The sequence below is a fragment of the Diceros bicornis genome, chromosome 23, assembly GCF_020826845.1.
Source record: "Diceros bicornis minor isolate mBicDic1 chromosome 23, mDicBic1.mat.cur, whole genome shotgun sequence".
In the NCBI taxonomy this organism is placed as follows: Eukaryota; Metazoa; Chordata; class Mammalia; order Perissodactyla; family Rhinocerotidae; genus Diceros; species Diceros bicornis.
Window position 1 is genome coordinate 29496477 of NC_080762.1, and position 17486 is coordinate 29513962.

At 37.7% G+C, this 17486-nt stretch overlaps 1 protein-coding gene across 6 annotated transcripts in view; it reads right to left on the reverse strand.

Moving 5' to 3' along the window:
* The window catches only part of LIN28B (lin-28 homolog B), a 144781-nt gene that overhangs the window by 60752 nt on the left and 66543 nt on the right, over window positions 1–17486 (reverse strand). For all 6 annotated transcript variants that reach the window (XM_058566551.1, XM_058566552.1, XM_058566557.1 and 3 more), the window contains one exon: window positions 2664–2848. In XM_058566551.1, coding sequence (XP_058422534.1) covers window positions 2664–2848 — 185 coding nt within the window. The remainder of the gene's footprint in view (window positions 1–2663; window positions 2849–17486) is intronic.

The window sequence follows — 17486 nt, forward strand, 5'->3', positions numbered from 1 at the left end:
TAAAAGACATGGGAAAATAAAGGATTTTATTTTATTTTACTTTGCTTTATTTGTGTGCATGTATCTATATATTTATCAATCTCTTTGGGAGCAGAAAATCACTTTAACAGGTAAGTGTATCACTACACTTTCATATACTTTCATGGACTTTCTTTTATACAAAATGACCTCCTAAAAATGTAGATGAAACTGAATTTATTCTCTTACCGATGGCTTTTCAAACCAGTGTGAAAACATGGACTAGACAATAAATGCTGCTGAGATAACTAGCTAGCAATTTGGAGAGGAAAGAAAAGCTAGATCCTTATAGTCCTCTCTTCAAAAACAAATTACATACAAAGAGAAGAGATAATTAAATGTAAAAGATGAATTAATAAAAATTACATGAGAAAATATAGATGAATGTAGTATATTTTTAATTTGGTAGTTTGGAAAGCCAGATAGCAATCAAGTCAGAGAGCATTAAGGAGAGAGTGACAGACTTGTCCGTATAAAACTTTAAAACTGCAATGTTATTTTTAAAAGTCACCATAATTAAAGCTAAAACATATTTCACAAGCTGAAAAAGAATATTATCTGAGACAAAAGGTTAACATCGTAAATATACAAAGAGAATGTGAGATAACAGAAAATATATATTGGTCTCTGCCCCCGGTTCCTGGCACAGAGCTCCTAAAACCCTTGTAATTTCCTAAGTGATAAGAATACTAGAAGCATCTCTTGTTCTAATATTGGTCTCTGACCTCTGTTCCTGACACAGGGCTCCTGAAACCCTTGTAACTTCCTGGGTGACAAGACTGTCTTGTTTTAATAAGGCAACTTTGGGTGGGCTCCTGGATGACTGGATGGGGGCTGGTCACTGGAAAGAGCAAGTCATGACTAGAAGCTTGGAATTTTCAGCCCCACCTCCCATTCTCTTGAGAAGAGAGAAGGGTTGAAAATAGAGTTAATGATCCATCATGTCTACATGATGAAGCCTCTATAAAATCCCAAAAGTAAGGATTTCACAGAGCTTCCAGGTTGGTGAACACATCCAGACTGGGAGGGTGATGCACCCGAACTCCACAGGGACAGAAACTCCTATGCTTGGGACCCTCCCAGAACTCGCCTTATGTATCTCTTCATCTGGCTGTTCATCTGTATCCTTTATCATATCCTTTAATAAACTGGTAAATATAAGTAAGTGTTTCCCTGAGTTCTGTAAGCCACTCTAGCAAATTTATCAAACCTGAGGAGGGGGCTGTGGGAACCTCCAGTTTGTAGTCAAATCCGACAGAAGCTGTGGATAACCTGGGGACCTACTCAATTAGCATCTGACAAGTGGTGGGGAGAAGTCTTGTGGGACCAAGCCCTTAACCTGTGACATCTGATGCTATCTCTGGGTAGATAGCATCAGAATTGAGTTAAATTATAGGACACTCAGCTGGTGTCATGGAGAATCGCTTGGTATGGAGAAAAACTTCCACACATTTGGTGACCAGAAGTGAGGTGTTCTCTCTAAAAGTAAAGGAGACACACATGAGAGAAACACAGTAGGGAAGAACTGGGTTTTTCCCAACATAGGAAAGCAGAAAACTGAGTTTTTCATAAACATAGAACTTACAAATCAATAATAGCAAACGAACATCTCAATAGAAAAATGAGCAAATAACAAGAAACATACAATTCACAGAAGAAAAAAATAAAAATGAAAATTAACGTATAAAAATATATTTAACCTCTAATCTAATCAAAGGATGCAAAGGAAAAAAATGAGCTGCATCTCTTAACCTATGTAAATGGAAAAGATTAAAAAGATGACATTCAATGAGCAGTCTCGCTCTTTAAGGGGTTGTATATTGGCCCTAGTCATTTCTGGAGAACAGTTTGGAAATCGATATCAAATTTTTTAACTTGCATAATTTTTGATCCAGATTTTTCACTAGTAGGTATTTGTCCTAAGGATATAATCAGACAATTTTTCAAAAATGTACATATAAGGATTCCCATTGTGGTGCTATTGATAAATTCAAAATGTTGGAAATAGCCTAAATTTAGCAATTAATTTAACAGTCTTATTTAAATTCTGGAACATTCACACAGTGGGAGTTTATGCAGGTGCTAATGATTGACACGAAATGTTCCATGATATACCGTTAAGCAAAAAAAAAAAAATCCAAGTTTCAAAAATACTGCATATATATTATGATTCCCACCTCTAGTTAGGATTTCAAGCGACTTTTTCTTGACTTTAACTTTACAGTTTTTTATCTTGCTTGAATTTTCTATATATGAGTTATCTTTTAAAAACAGACAAAACAATAAGTGTATTTGCATTTGAAAAAACAGATGGGGTGTTAAGATATACAGAGGGGCACCTCTGTCCATTAGGAACTTCAACTTTTCTCATTTATGGTCTCAGAACAATCTGGTGGAAATGGTGGTCAGAGGACTAGTCAGTGCTCAACGCTGAATGCTCAGTGAAGTATATTCGGCAGCTAGTTCAAACTGCAAGAAAGCCTATGTTCCTGATAAATTCTATTCAACTACATGGCGCTGGTGGCATTTTATTTTATTTTGGCTGGGCTAGATAAAGTCCAATAACATAATAAAAATAGAAGTAAATTTTCAGAAATCTTTTTCAAATACAATAAACTCATAAAGTAACGATGTAAAAGGATTACCTATCTCCCTTTGGTTTTCTTTTCTGTAGTGTCTTCCCTTTGGGTCTTCTGTCACTTCCTAAACAGGGGCTCCCACCAGGTCCTGTTACCCGTATTGATTCAAGGCCTTTGGAAGATTTTTTAAATGTGAATTCCACTGGTTCTCCTTCTTTTAGGCTTCTAAATCCTTCCATGAATAATTTGCTCTGTAAAGGGGGCGGGGGGGAGAGAGAGAGATCATGATTATGAATGATTTATAAATTATCTCTATGATTTTAAGATAACGTAGCAAGATATTCTCTGTCATCCATTACAAAGTATAAAGACTTTTTTTTTAAAGTTCAGTGAAAGTTATACCATTTGAAGTTTCCTGTTGCGATGCTGGTAGTGGGAGAATAAACTAATACCATTTTAAGGCAATTTGGCAATACTTAAAACAATTTAAATATGCATAATCTTTGACCAAGTAATTCCACTTCAAGTACTCTCCTATAAATATATTTGCACAAAGGTTCAGATAAAAAAAAAAAGACCCATATCAAAATTCACTACAGCACTATCTGGTAAAAAAATTACAACTACCCTAAGTCCATCAATGGAAAAGTGATTAAATAATTTATAGTAGAGCTATATAATGCAACACTATTGAGCCATTAAAAGAAGATCTACATGTATTAATGTGGGAAGACAAACATGCAACATTGTTGAGTAAAAAAATTAAAGGTAAAGAACAGTGTGTCTACCATAATGCCAACTATGTAAAGAAGTTTTTAAAAGATACACAGTTTTTTACAGAGAGATGGGGTCTGGAACAACAGACAGCAAATCATAAACAGTCGTTTTCTCCAGTCCTTTTTTGGGAAAGGTGGGAAGCTTTCTGATAATACACATTAATATACTTTGAGCTTTTTATAATTTGAAAGGAAATATATTTTTATAATTTGAAAGATAGTTGATTTTTGAAAAAAAAAAAAAAAGTTTCCTGATTGCAAAAGTATAATCTTGGTTACAAATATTAATAGGCTTTTCTATCTAACTCTTTCCATCAAAGTCAATGTGCCAATTCAAAATATACAAAAATAATTAAATCATTAGTTTCATGCATTTCTTCAAATCCCCTTATGTACATTTTACAGATCTAACTTGGCACATTATGTAGTTTTTAAAGACTTTTCAGAATGCATTTAGGGGCAAAAGGAAGCAAAACTCAATATGGTAGGAGACTTTGGTCCAAGTCCAGTTCTTTAAGTAAACAGGTACGCAGAGCTGAACAAGCCATTTTATCTCTTTTCTGTTTATCTATAAATTTAAGGGATTTGAGTTTCTCCAAGTGTGTCCTGAAGAACAATGGTTTCAAAACAGACTCCATGAAAACAGGATTTTGCGGTCAAATAAGTTTGTGAAATGCTATAGGTTGTTTCTCCTTAGTTAAGTCATATTAGCATATTAAATAGTCTCTGAGATTCCATACCCTCCCCCACCACCACCAATAAAATAAAAATCTTGTTGAACTGGGTTTAACTCAGCTATTTCCCGGCCTAATTGATCCCAGAGCCCTTTCTTTGCAACCACAGATGACTAGTATACTTAGGGAAATATTGGACCAGAAAATCTTCACCCATCCCAGGTGCATGATTCTAAAGGCAGCTAAATAATTACATATAACCAAATAATTACATGAAACAAATAAAAACAACACTTTAAAATTCAATGCAAAAGGAGACTATGCATTATGAAAGCAATATGACACATGAAAATAGAGTTTTTAACCAGTTTTTAGTGCTGGTCATTTGCCACTGCAAAATCCTTCAAGTGGAAGTCTGCAATTTGGCAGCACCTTTTCTGCTGTCTGATGCTATGTAGAAATCAGGGAAAAAACCCACAACTGCCTACACTCTTTAAAATTTAAAAAAAAAAATTATTGTCTTTAAAGCTTTATGTAACATTTCCAGATCTTCTATTTTTTTTTTCTCCTAAGCTTTGTCCTCACTAATTATAAATAGCTCTTTTGCTTTCATTTCCTTTCTCACTCCCCACTCAAGAAAAGTGCGAATTATCAAATCAGATAAAGTGGAGCACAGGTAAACTACTGCAATTAAGAGAACGAAGGGACGGCAGTTTTAATTAGAGCTGTCATATGTTCACGTGTTGCTTCTATAATAAAAATTCTATCACTTACTTATTTCCTTATAGTTCTTAGTGTATGGGTGCATTTAATTTGATTTCATTTTCTATTATTACAGTTTTTGATAGGTATCATCTATAAGTGAACTGCTTTTCCAAATCTAAAGTAAAATTCCACTCTTTTATGGACCACAAAATTCTGGCTATTCTTCATGACATTCTGAAAGAATACTTTTTTTTATTCTATTCTATACTCCTCCTTCCTCAAATTCATAATAATTAACAAAAAAAAATAATATCCCTAAGAAACTAGAACAGCTTTGCAAGAAAAAGACAAGGGTTCACAGAGAATATTCTGTCTTCACTATTACATCAAAATTGCTGCTACATAGGTGGGAAAGGTTTGTTGAGAGATAGGGAATTAGCTCATATTTATTCACAAAAATCAACTTCTCTCCTTGGCTTGACAATTTTTATTAAAGGTGCTTCCATTTTTCCAGTCACACTGGTTCCAATCCTTAGCTTTATCCAAACATTTATTGACTCTTGTACATTCTTACTTCATAAGCTCTTTCATCTGCCCCAACCATTTCATTGGCTTGCCACGGACCTGCTTCAGGTCCTATCTCTTACCTGGGTTAAGTGTAAATAGTTTCTTCATCGATATTTCAGCATCAAGTCTCCCCCTACTCCACAGCATCTTCCACACTGTATACTCTCTCTGAAGAAATCTCAGCCTGTTAGTCTCCTGTCTCAAAGATCTACACCTCTCTTTGTTTGTAGGTGAGACCACTTATATACTCTTATCTTTAATTATATTTTCCACTTCCTTTCCCGTTACTCTAAAACACAGCTCCTCCATTAATAAAGCTGGCTGACTTGTACTTCACTGACACACTTCTTATTTTCTCACATCCCTGTACTCCAGCTTACGCTGGTGGGGATGCACTCTCCTAGTCACAACTGTCTATCAAAATCTTACTCAAGATTCAAGGCATAGTTCAAATGATTCTTTATGCAATCATCCTCAATTGCCCCAAGTTGGAAATTCTTTCCTCCTTAATTGCTTCTTCTATATGGTTTTTACAATACACTGCTGTGTAACGCAGATATTTGTGGATGCCTTACTTCTTATTTGCTCTTTTGGATTTATCTTCTGCTGAAGGCCAGGGATTGTGATATATATCTTGGTATTTCCCAAAGGGCTTAGAATAATGCCTGCAAATAGCTATCATGCAATAAATACTTAAAAGAATTCTAGATTTAACATCAGTAAGATCCTTAAAGATTATTTAGTCCAACTCTCACCTGAAAAAAAGGTGGACTGATCTCTAAAGAGTTAAGTGAATTGCTCAGACAAAGTCAAATTTTCCAGCTCCTACTTCAACTACATAAAATAACTTCTTGTATTTTTAGTGTCAAGGTGATAACTGTGTATGGTAAACTTGGAATAAAATGCTGATAGGATTACAATGGTTCATGGTAATAACATTACTCTCTGACTCCATTCAGAAGTTAATTATCCTTGTTCTTCATTCTTCTCCCCATAGTGCCTTCCTCACTGATATGCCTCACAATCCATGATGTTCTGCCTACGTGACCCAAGAATGTAGATTTTTGTTTAATCTACATGTAAGACGTGTAGAAGACAGGACTTTTGGTGTTTGGGCTTACATTGTCATCTGAGACGTCTGTTTGGACAAAATAGAGGTTTATTCTCTATAGGAGAGGATCATAATTCTTGAATGAATAAATGAACAAAGGAAAGACCAAACGAATGAAGAAGCATTTAGAAGAAGTTGTTTACATGCCTACTAAGATATAAGGCACCTAAAATGGGGACACATCAATTGTGAATGTGCAAGTATAAAGTTAACTCATCTAACACCTCTATTTTGTGTTCCTCTTTCTCCACCCAAAGAAGGTTCCCTTTTCTCTCACTTCCCTTTATTCCAAATTTTTAAATTCATTGTGGCACAAGTTTATTTCAGAATTATAAAAATACTGACTTTCCATTTCCTTTCTATACTCCTTTTCCTCCCCTCAATCATTTTTAAATGACTTTCAAAGAATAATGGGAATATGGAGTCAAATGAGAGCAGTCCAAATGCTATACTTTATTTGCCAAGTATTTCTACCCAAGGTTCCCCTTAGTAATGGGATTACTTATCTCTCTTGGCACATGCTTTTTCTCCCCAACTAGACTGGAAGGCACTGAAGTGTTGCTACAGTTTTATACCTGATTCTCCTTAGAAATAAGAGTATATTTTCTTCTCTAGGAAGCAAAAACTGACTTCCAGTTCAAGATGGCAGGCTGAATAAACATGTGCTTCATGTTACTCTTTAAATGTTATTTATTTATTTATTTTCCCCCTAAAGCTTCAGTAGATAGTTGTATGTCATAGTTGCACATCCTTCTAGTTGCTGTATGTGGCACGCAGTCTCAGCATGGCCGGAGAAGCGGTGCGTCAGTGCGCGCCCGGGATCCGAACCCCAGCCGCCAGCAGCGGAGCGCGCGCACTTAACCGCTAAGCCACAGGGCCGGCCCCGTGTTACTCTTTAAAAGCCATCAAAATGACAGTAAAATAATAAGGAAGAGAATGAGAGGGGTGTCATCAACAGAAAGCAGAATTCGAGAAATTTCTGGAAGTTAGAAAAAGTGCTGACTGATTAACTGAGTTGAAGGAGCCACACCCGAGAAAAACTAACAAAAGGGACTGCCAGAGAAGTAGAAACTAACATTCCTATCAGAATCCAGAGAGACTGTGCTGATACACCATGTACAATGAAGAGCAAGAGAGGGCAGTGGGCTTGAAAATGGGGATCAGTGAAAGGCCTGTATATGGACTAGATAGCCATTTCATCCTCTCACCCCTATTCTTTCTTACACATGTGAAAACAGCCAGACACTACCCCAATGCAAATAATGTGAGGCCCTTCTCTTAAGAGACTGAAGGAAATATCTGGGCAACTGGTGAAATATTGAATCCTACACACAAACTTCTATTCATTCTGACAATTAGGAGGCTGCCAGCGCAAGAGCTGGCTCTCTACCCACTCAACCTTAAATCATTCCTATCCCTCATTCGTTCATATATCTGAAGGGTCAACCACGAATCACAAAACATGTAGCATAACAAAGAAAAGCCAAGATAAATGATGGAAAAAAAACAAATTTTATACCCCCTCTAATTAGTATCTCCAGAGATATTTGAGACAATATAACATCAGTGAAACAAGAATAAAAACAACCAGGGAATTAAAAAAAAAGCACTCTCAGAAAGTTAAAAATGATTATGGAAATTAAGTAAGTTGGAAGTAAAGGTTAGAAAATCTCTTAGCACACAGAATAAACAGACGCCCCAAAAATGAAATATATGAGAGAAAAGACAAGTAGTATAGAGGATGACTCCAAAATGACAAATATCCAACTTGAACTAGAGTTCCTAAGAGAGAGAATACAGAAGAGGGAGGAAGAGAAACTACGAAATGAATAATATAAGAAAATTTCTCAGAGGTAAAGGGAATACAAAGGAGAGGTCTAGAACTAGGTGTAGGCAGTACGGCAGCTTTTACACATGAGGTACATTTGTGAGTGCATGAAGAGAGAGATTTTGCTGGAAATTGAAGATACTAATCCAAACTGAGCTAATAGTTTAACCATATGCTTGTGCAGCAGGATAGTTAATACATGTTTGGGGATGGCAAGAAGCTTAGTTTAGGTGTATTATTGTGAAGAGGGTGACTAAAAATGGGGCTGGAAAATGCAAGTAAGAGCCAGATAATGGAAATTTTTGATTGACATCTTAAGCATTTTATTATGTCTAAAATAAAGACCTACTGATACTTTTTTGCTTTTAGAAGTAGCAAAATCAAATCTGTGCTTTAAAAAATATAACTTGTTTGGCAATACCTTGGATGTAGGGACATGACGAATATATGTGGAGATACCGGTTAAGGTAACTGTCATAGTCTTAGTAAGAGATTGTTACAACTAAAGTAAAAAATGAAAGGAGGAATTGGTTTTGCAAAACACTCAATGAATTATACATATCACCTGCTATAAATTACTACTTGCCCCATGTAACAATTTATTTGTTAAAATGGAGAGTGATGTTGTAACAGTAATACAAACATCTTCCCAAGACTGCTCCAAGTGCTACATCACAGGAAAGACTACCTAACACAGTTGGCTGGGAGACAACAACTTTAAAAATCAAAGTCTGGCATTTTTTTAACTACCACTCTTTGAACAAGTCAATTATATCTTGATAGTTGACAGTCTCTAACTATAACAATAATAAACTTAAGTGACTCACTCTATTTTTAGGCAGTATAATGAGAATATAATCAAAAGTTAAATTGCAGAAGAACTTCAGTCCAATAAAGCTGGGTGTGAAAGGTATGTTAAAGAAAAACAGATTTCTGGAATAACAGATAATGTTAGTAGGCAGAGGACCTGAAAAATCTTAATGAAAATTCAAATATACACTGTTTCTTTTCAATATTTTTTATGAGGCGAAAGACTATTTTTTTCTAAGGTATCAGTGGAAAAATACACGATTAGTGAAGGGAAATTAATTACTCACAATACACAGTGGTAGAAGTATTACACGGCATGCATGAGTAATGGCCAAGATTCTTAAGGACTATATGTTTTTGATTTACATGCCAAGATACTCCAGGAATCATTAAGCCTGAGGCACTCACAAGAACGCAACAGAAAGATCAACGGACTAAATACCAGGATATGTGGGATCGAGCCTTGGCTCCACAACTAATGTGTTGCACAACCATAGACAAGTTGTTTACCATTGGGTGAGTTTCCTTTTCTTTTTGAATAGAACACGGATCTCTATCTTTCGTTATTTTGGTTTTTTCCAATTCTATGACTTCACTCTGTCTATGTAGACATAGATGGAAATGAATGGGTAACTATTTTTTAGTCAATGCTGAAATTTCCCTTTATGCAGGCTTTATTTCCCAATTTACTGAAGAGGAGCAAGATTTTAGTTCTTACTTAATTCAAATCCCTTAAGAAAACAGAAGATAAAAGAAATATGGTAGCACCGTAGAAGTTGATCTTTACTCACCTTTCGCTAAATAGGTAAAATCCAGGTTAGCTTCAGTCAAATCACTAAATTTCACATAAATAGGATCAAAAATAATGAGATTTTTCTACTTTTCTTGAATATTAAAGGAAGCCTTAAGTAAACTTCAAAACTGTTTTGTAAGTAAGTTTTGTACTTCAAAACTGAGGATGCACTAAAACTGACAACACTACTGGAACAGCATTTAAAAAGTATCCTGCAGGGGGCCGGCCCAGTGGCGCAGCGGTTAAGCGCTCATGCTCTGCTTCATTGGCCGGGGTTCTCAGGTTCAGATTGAGGGTGCGCACTGGCACACCACTTGTCAAGCCATGCTGTGGCGGTGTCCCATATAAAGTAGAGGAAGGTGGGCGTGGATGTTAGCCCAGGGCCAATCTTCCTCGGCAAAAAGAGGATTGGCATGGGATGATAGCTCAAGGCTGATCTTCCTCACAAAATAAATAAAGAAAGAAAAAATAAAAAGCATCATGCAGGGACCAGCCCGGTGGCACAGTGGTTAAGTTCTCGGGCTCCGCTTCAGCGGCCTGGGGTTCGCAGGTTCCGATCCCAGGCAGGGACCTACGTGCCGCTCATCAAGCCATGCTATGGCGGCGTCCCAGAGAAACTAGAGGAAGATGGGCATAGATGTTAGCTCAGGGCCAGTCTCCCCCCAACAAAAAGCATCATGCCAAGCATACCTAGATTAAAGCTGGATTTGAATCCCAATCCCGCTACTTATAACCACAAGCTGCTGACCATGGGCACGTTAAAAAACCCTGCGCCCCAGTTTTCTTATCTATCAACTAGGGATAATAACCTCTTCTAGGACTAAAAAATATCTACTACAGTTATTGCTAGATTCCAAATAATTAATGTAAAATGCCCAGAACAGTGCCTACCTAGCACACCGAAGAGCAGCTCAATAAATAATTCATATTCTTTTGATAAGTATCCAGTCTGCTCCTCTACCTGCTGACCCAAGTACCAGAAAGGCAGGAGAAAACAGACAGGCTCAGGAATCTATTCAAAAACAGGCACTGTGCTGAATGCTTTCACCTGCTATCCCATTTGATCTAACCTACCCTTACCCCTGACCCTCGCGTGGCAACTGTCTGCACATTACTGAGTTTCAGTTTAAACATTATCTCATCTTCAAACCCTCTCATGACATTCTAGAGCCCATACAGGTACTCATTTTCCAGTGCTCCAATTATACATGGCATACATCACCATGATAACACATCATACTGCATTATCACGTCTGTTGATTAATAAGGCTGCAAACTTCCTGAAAGGAAGTATCATCGTTTTCATTTACATCCCCATGCCTAAAATCAACCCTGAAACACAGCAGGTGCTCAGTATATATTCGAGGCACAGGAGGAGAATCGGGGGGGGGTGGAGAACACAAGAAACAGGGAGGGAGGACAAAGTAGCTGTGACTTTCCCTCTTCTAAATGAGGATATTGAAAGATCCGAGGTTAAATCTGATGACTGGTAGAATCAGGACTCAAAGCCAGATCTTTGACACCAAAAGTCCTTGTATACCATGATGCCTAGTGTAACATTCTCCAGAATATTTCAATTGTCCCTCAACATCATAATCACAATATTAAGGTTTAGAATCATGAAGCTATAAGCCTTTGGCAGGCCTTCCTATTCAACTCATGCTCATCTTTTATCCATTTAATTGTTTTAACTTTTTTTTTTTTTTTGCTGAGGAAGACTGGCCCTGAGCTAACATCTATTGCCAATCCGCCTCCTTTTTTTTCCCCTTTTTCTCCCTGAAGCCCCAGTAGATAGTTGTATGTCATAGTTGCACATCCTTCTAGTTGCTGTATGTGGGACGCCGCCTCAGCACGGCTAGACAAGTGGTACGTCGGTGCGCGCCTGGAATCTGAACCCGGGCCACCAGTAGTAGAGCGCGCGCACTTAACCGCTAAGCCACGGGGCCAGCCCTAACTTTTTTTAATATTCTGTAAAACTTCTTAGCTGAACATTGAATTGTAAGAAATTGATCCTTTTATTGTAGGACATCTAATTTTATTGCCTCTCTTTGAAAATAAGAGGTACTTAATACATGATGGCTAAATAAAGAAATTTTTTAAAATCTCTATCAAATCCAAGCTTCAATGATATTCATGTTTCATCAGATTGAAAGAACTATATATTTCAATTAGATCTCACTTATAAAAAACACATCTCAACATGGTGCTGAACAAACTGGACATACACATGCAAAAAAAAAAAAATGATCGTACACAGTTCCTACGCCTTTCACAAAAATTAACTCAACATGAATCATATACTTAAATTTAAAATAGAAGTATAAAACTCACAAGAGTGAGCCGGCCCCGTGGCTTAGTGGTTAAGTGAGTGCGCTCCACTGCTGGCGACCCGGGTTCGGATCCCGGGCTCGCACCGACGCGCTGCTTCTCTGGCCATGCTGAGGCCGCATCCCACATACAGCAACTAGAAGGATGTGCAGCTATGACACACAACTATCTACTGGGGCTTTGGGGGGAAAAAATAAATAAATAAAATCTTAAAAAAAAAAAAAAAAAAAACTCACAAGAGATACCATAGGAGAAAACCCAATGACCTTGGGTATGGCAATGACTTTTCAGATACAACACTAAAGGCATGATCCATTAAAAAAATAATTGACTAGCTGGACTTCATTAAAATTAAAAACTTCTGCTCTGCAAAAGACAATATTAAGAAAATGAGAAGGTAAGTCATAGACTGAGAGAAAATATGTGCAAAAGCCACATCTGATAGAGGACTGTTATTCAAAATATGTAAAGAACTCTTAAAACTCAACAATAAGAAAGCAAACAACCTGATTAAAAAATGGGCCTTAACAAACACCTCACCAAAGAAGACATATAGATGGCAAATATGCTTATGAGCAATCTACAGATTCAATGCAATCCCAATCAGAATCCCAATGACTTTCTTCACGGAAATAGAAAAAAGAATACTAAAATTCATATGGGGCATCGAAAGACCCCGAATAGCTAAAGCAATCCTAAGAAAAAAGAACAAAGCAGGAGGCATCACAATCCCTGACTTCAAAACATCCTACAAAGCAAGAGCAATCAAAACAGCATGGTACTGGTACAAAAACAGACACACAGATCAATGGAACAGAATTGAAAGCCCAGAAATAAAACCACACATATACGGACAGCTAATTTTCGACAAAGGAACTAAGAACATACAATGGAGAAAGGAAAGTCTCTTCAATAAATGGTGCTGGGAAAACTGGACAGCCACACGCAAAAGAATGAAAGTGGACCATCTGCTATCACCATTCACAAAAATTAACTCAAAATGGATCAAAGACCTCAAGGTGAGACCTGAAACTATAAAACTCATAAAAGAAAATATAGACAACACACTATTTGACATTGGTCATAAAGGAATCTTTTCAGATGACACGCTTACCCAGACTAGGGAAACTAAAGAAAAAATAAACAAGTGGGACTTTATCAGATTAAAGAGCTTCTACAAGACAAATGAAAGCAGAATCAAGATGAAGAGACAACCCACCAGCTGGGAGAGAATATTTGCAAAACATACATCTGACAAGGGGTTGATCTCCATAATATATAAAGAACTCACACAACTGAACAACAAAAAAACAAACAACCCGATCAAAAAATGGGCAGAGGAAATGAACAGACACTTCTCCAAGGAAGATATACAGATGGCCAATAGACACATGAAAAGATGTTCAAGGGGCGCAAGCGGTTAAGTGCGCGCGCTCCGCTGCGGCGGCCCGGGGTTCGCTGGTTCGGATCCCGGGCGTGCACCGACGCACTGCTTGGTAAGCCATGCTGTGGCGGCGTCCCATATAAAGTGGAGGAAGATAGGCACCGATGTTAGCCCAGGGCCGTCTTCCTCAGCAAAAAAAAAAAGAGGAGGATTGGCGGATGTTAGCTCAGGGCTGATCTCCTCACAAAAAAAAAAAAAAAAAAAAAGATGTTCAACATCACTAATCATCAGGGAAATGCAATCAAAACAACACTAAGATATCACCTCACGCCCGTTAGAATGGCTATAATCACCAAGACAAAAAACCACAAATGTTGGAGAGGATGTGGAGAAACAGGAACCCTCATGCATAGCTGGTGGGAATGCAAACTGGTGCAGCCTCTATGGAAAACAGTATGGAGATTCCTCAAAGAATTAAAAACAGAGATGCCCTATGATTCAGCCATCCCGCTACTGGGAATCTATCCAACGAACCTGAAATCAACCATCCAAAGAGGCTTATGCACCCCTATGTTCATTGCAGCATTATTCACCATAGCCAAGAAGTGGAAGCAACATAAGTGTCCCTCGACTGACGACTGGATCAAGAAAATGTGGTATATATATACAATGGAATACTACTCAGCCATAAAAAAAGACAAAATCGTCCCATTTGCCACAACATGGATGGGCCTAGAGGGTATTATGTTAAGTGAAGTAAGCCAGAAAGAGAAAGACAAACACTGTATGATCTCACTCATATGTGGAATATAAACCAACACATGGACAGAGAAAACTGGACTGTGGTTACCAGGGGCAGTGGGGGTGCAAACAAAAATGTACAACCCAAAATTTCACAATGTTAAAAACTATTAAAACATCAATAAAAAAATACGCTTATGAAAAGATGCTCCACATCATCTGTCATCAGGAAAATGTAAATTAAAACAACAATTAGATATGATTATACATCTGTTAGAATGGTCAAAATCTGGAACACTGACAACATCAAATGCTGGTGAGGATATGTAGCAACAGGATATGCAGCAACTCTCATTCATTGCTGGTGCGAATGCAAAATGGCACAGCCACTCCAGGAGACAGTTTGGCAATTTCTTAACAAAACTAAACATATTCTTATAAAATCCAGCAATTGTGCTCCTTGGTATTTACTCAAAAGAGGTGAAAACTGACATCCACACAAAAACCTGCATACGGATGTTTATAGCAGCTTTATTCAAAACTTGGAAGTAACCAAGATGTCCTTGAATACATGAGTAGATAAACTGTGGTACATCTAGACAATGGAATATTACTTATCGCTGAAAAGAAATGAGCTACCAAGCCATGAAAATACATGGAGGAACCTTAAATGAATATTACTAAGTGAAAAAAGCCAATCTGAAAAGGCCACACACTATGTGATTCTAATTATATGACTTTGTGGAAAAGGTAAAACTATGGAGACGGTAAAAAGATCAGTGGTCTGGGGTTGGCGGAGGGTGAATAAGTAGGGCACAGAGGGTTTTTAGGGCAGTGAAAATACTTTGTATGATTCTATAACAATGGGTACACGTCATTATACATTTGACCAAGCCCACAGAATATACAACACCAAGAGTGAACCATTATATAAACTATAGACTTAACGGTGATTTTGATGTGTCAATGTAGGTTCATCAATTGTAACAGATGTACCACTCTGGCAGGGGATGTTGGCAACGGATGAGGCTATGCGAAAGTGGGAGCAGCGGGTACAGGCATACCTTGGAGAAGATCCTGTGGGTTCAGTTCCAGACCACCATGATAAAGCAACTATCACGATAAAGCAAGTCGCACTCTAATTTTTTGGTTTCCCACTGCATATAAAAGTTATGTTTACACTATACTGTGGTCTATTAAGTATGAGATAGCATTATGTCTAAAAAACAATGTAATACCTTAATTAAAAAATACTTTATTGCTAAAAAATACTAACCACCATCTGAGCCTTCAGTGAGTAGTAATCTTTTTTTGCTAGTGGAGGGTCTCGCCTTGATGTTGATGGCTACTGACTGATCAGGGTGGCGGGTGTTGAAAGCTGGGATCTGTGGCAATTTCTTAAAATAAGACAACAATGAAGTTGGCACATCAATTGACTCTTCCTTTAACAAACAATTTCTCTGTACGATGTGATGCTGTTTGATAGTATTTTACCCACAGTAGAACTTTTTTCAAAATTGGAGTCAATCATCTCAAACTCGGCTGCTGCTTTATCAACTAAGTTTATGTAATATTCTAAATCCTTTGTTGTCATTTCAACAATCTTCATTCACAGCATCTTCATCAGGAGTAGATTCTATCTCAAGAAACCAGTTTCTTTGCTCACCCATGAGAAGCAACTTCTTATCTGTTAAAGTTTTATCATGAGATTGTAGCAATTCAGTCACATCTTCAGGCTCCACTTCTAATTCTAGTTCTCTTGCTATTTCTACCAAATCTGCCATCACTTCCTCCACTGACTTCTTGAACACCTCAAAGTCATCCATGAGGGCTGGAATCAACTTCTTCCAAACTCCTGTTAATGTTGATATTTTGATCTCTTCACATGATTCACAAATGTTCTTAAGCGCATCTAGAATGGTGAGTCCTTTCGAGAAGGTTTTCAATTTATTTTTCCCAAATCCATCAGAGGAATCAGCATCCACGGCAGCTATAGCCTTATGAAACGTATTTCTTAAATCATAAGACTTTAAAGGCAAAATTACTCCTTGATCCATGGGCTGCAGAACGAATGTTGTGTTAGCAGGCATGAAAACAACATTAATCTCGTTGTACATCTCCAACAGAGCTCTCGGGGGATCAGGTGCATTGTCAATGAGCAGTAATATTTTGAAAGGAGATCTTTTTTTCTGAGCAGTAGGTCTCAACAATGGGCTTAAAATATTCAGTAAACCATGCTATAAATAGACGTGCTGTCACCCAGGCTTTGTTGTCCCATTTATAGAACATACGCAGCATAGATTTAGCATAATTCTTAAGGGCAGTAGGATTTTCAGAATGGTAAATGAGCAGTGCCTTCATTTAAACTGCATTAGCCTCTAACAAGAGAGTTAGCCTGTCATTTGAAGCTCTGAAGCCAGCACTGACTTCTCCTCCGCAGCTATGACAGTCCTAGATGGCATCTGCTTCCTGCTATTTCATCCATATTGAAAAGCTGTTGTTTAGTGTAGCCACCCTCATTAATTATCTTAGCTAAATCTTCTGGATAACTTGCTGCAGCTTCCACAGCAGCACTTGTTGTCTCACCTTGCACTTTCATGTTATGGAGGCAGCTTCTTTCCTTAAAACTCATGTACCAACATCCGCTGGCTTCAAACTTTTCTTCTACAGCTTCCTTACCTCTCTCAGCCTTCAGAGAATTGAAGCGAGTTAGACCCTTGCTCTGGATTAGGCTTTGGCTTAAGGGAATGTTGTGGCTGGTTTGATCTTCTATCCAGACCACTAAAACTTTCTCCATATCTGCAATAAGCCTGTTTTGCTTTCTTATCATTTGTGTGTTCACTGGAGTAGCACTTTTAATTTCCTTCAAGAACTTTTCCTTTGCATTCACAACTTGGCTAACTGGTGCAAAAGGCCTAGCTTTCAGCCTGTCTCAGCTTTTGACATGCCCTTCTCACTAAGCTTAATCACTTCCAGCTTTTGATTTAAAGAGAGAGGTGTGCAACTTTTCACTTAAACACTTAGAGACCATTGTAGGGTTTTTAACTGGCCTAATTTCAATATTGTGGTGTCTCAGGGAATAGGGAGGCCAGAGGAGACGGGGAGAGACAGGGAATGGCCAGCCAGTGGAGCAGTCAGAACACACATGACATTTATCAATTAAGTTTGCTAT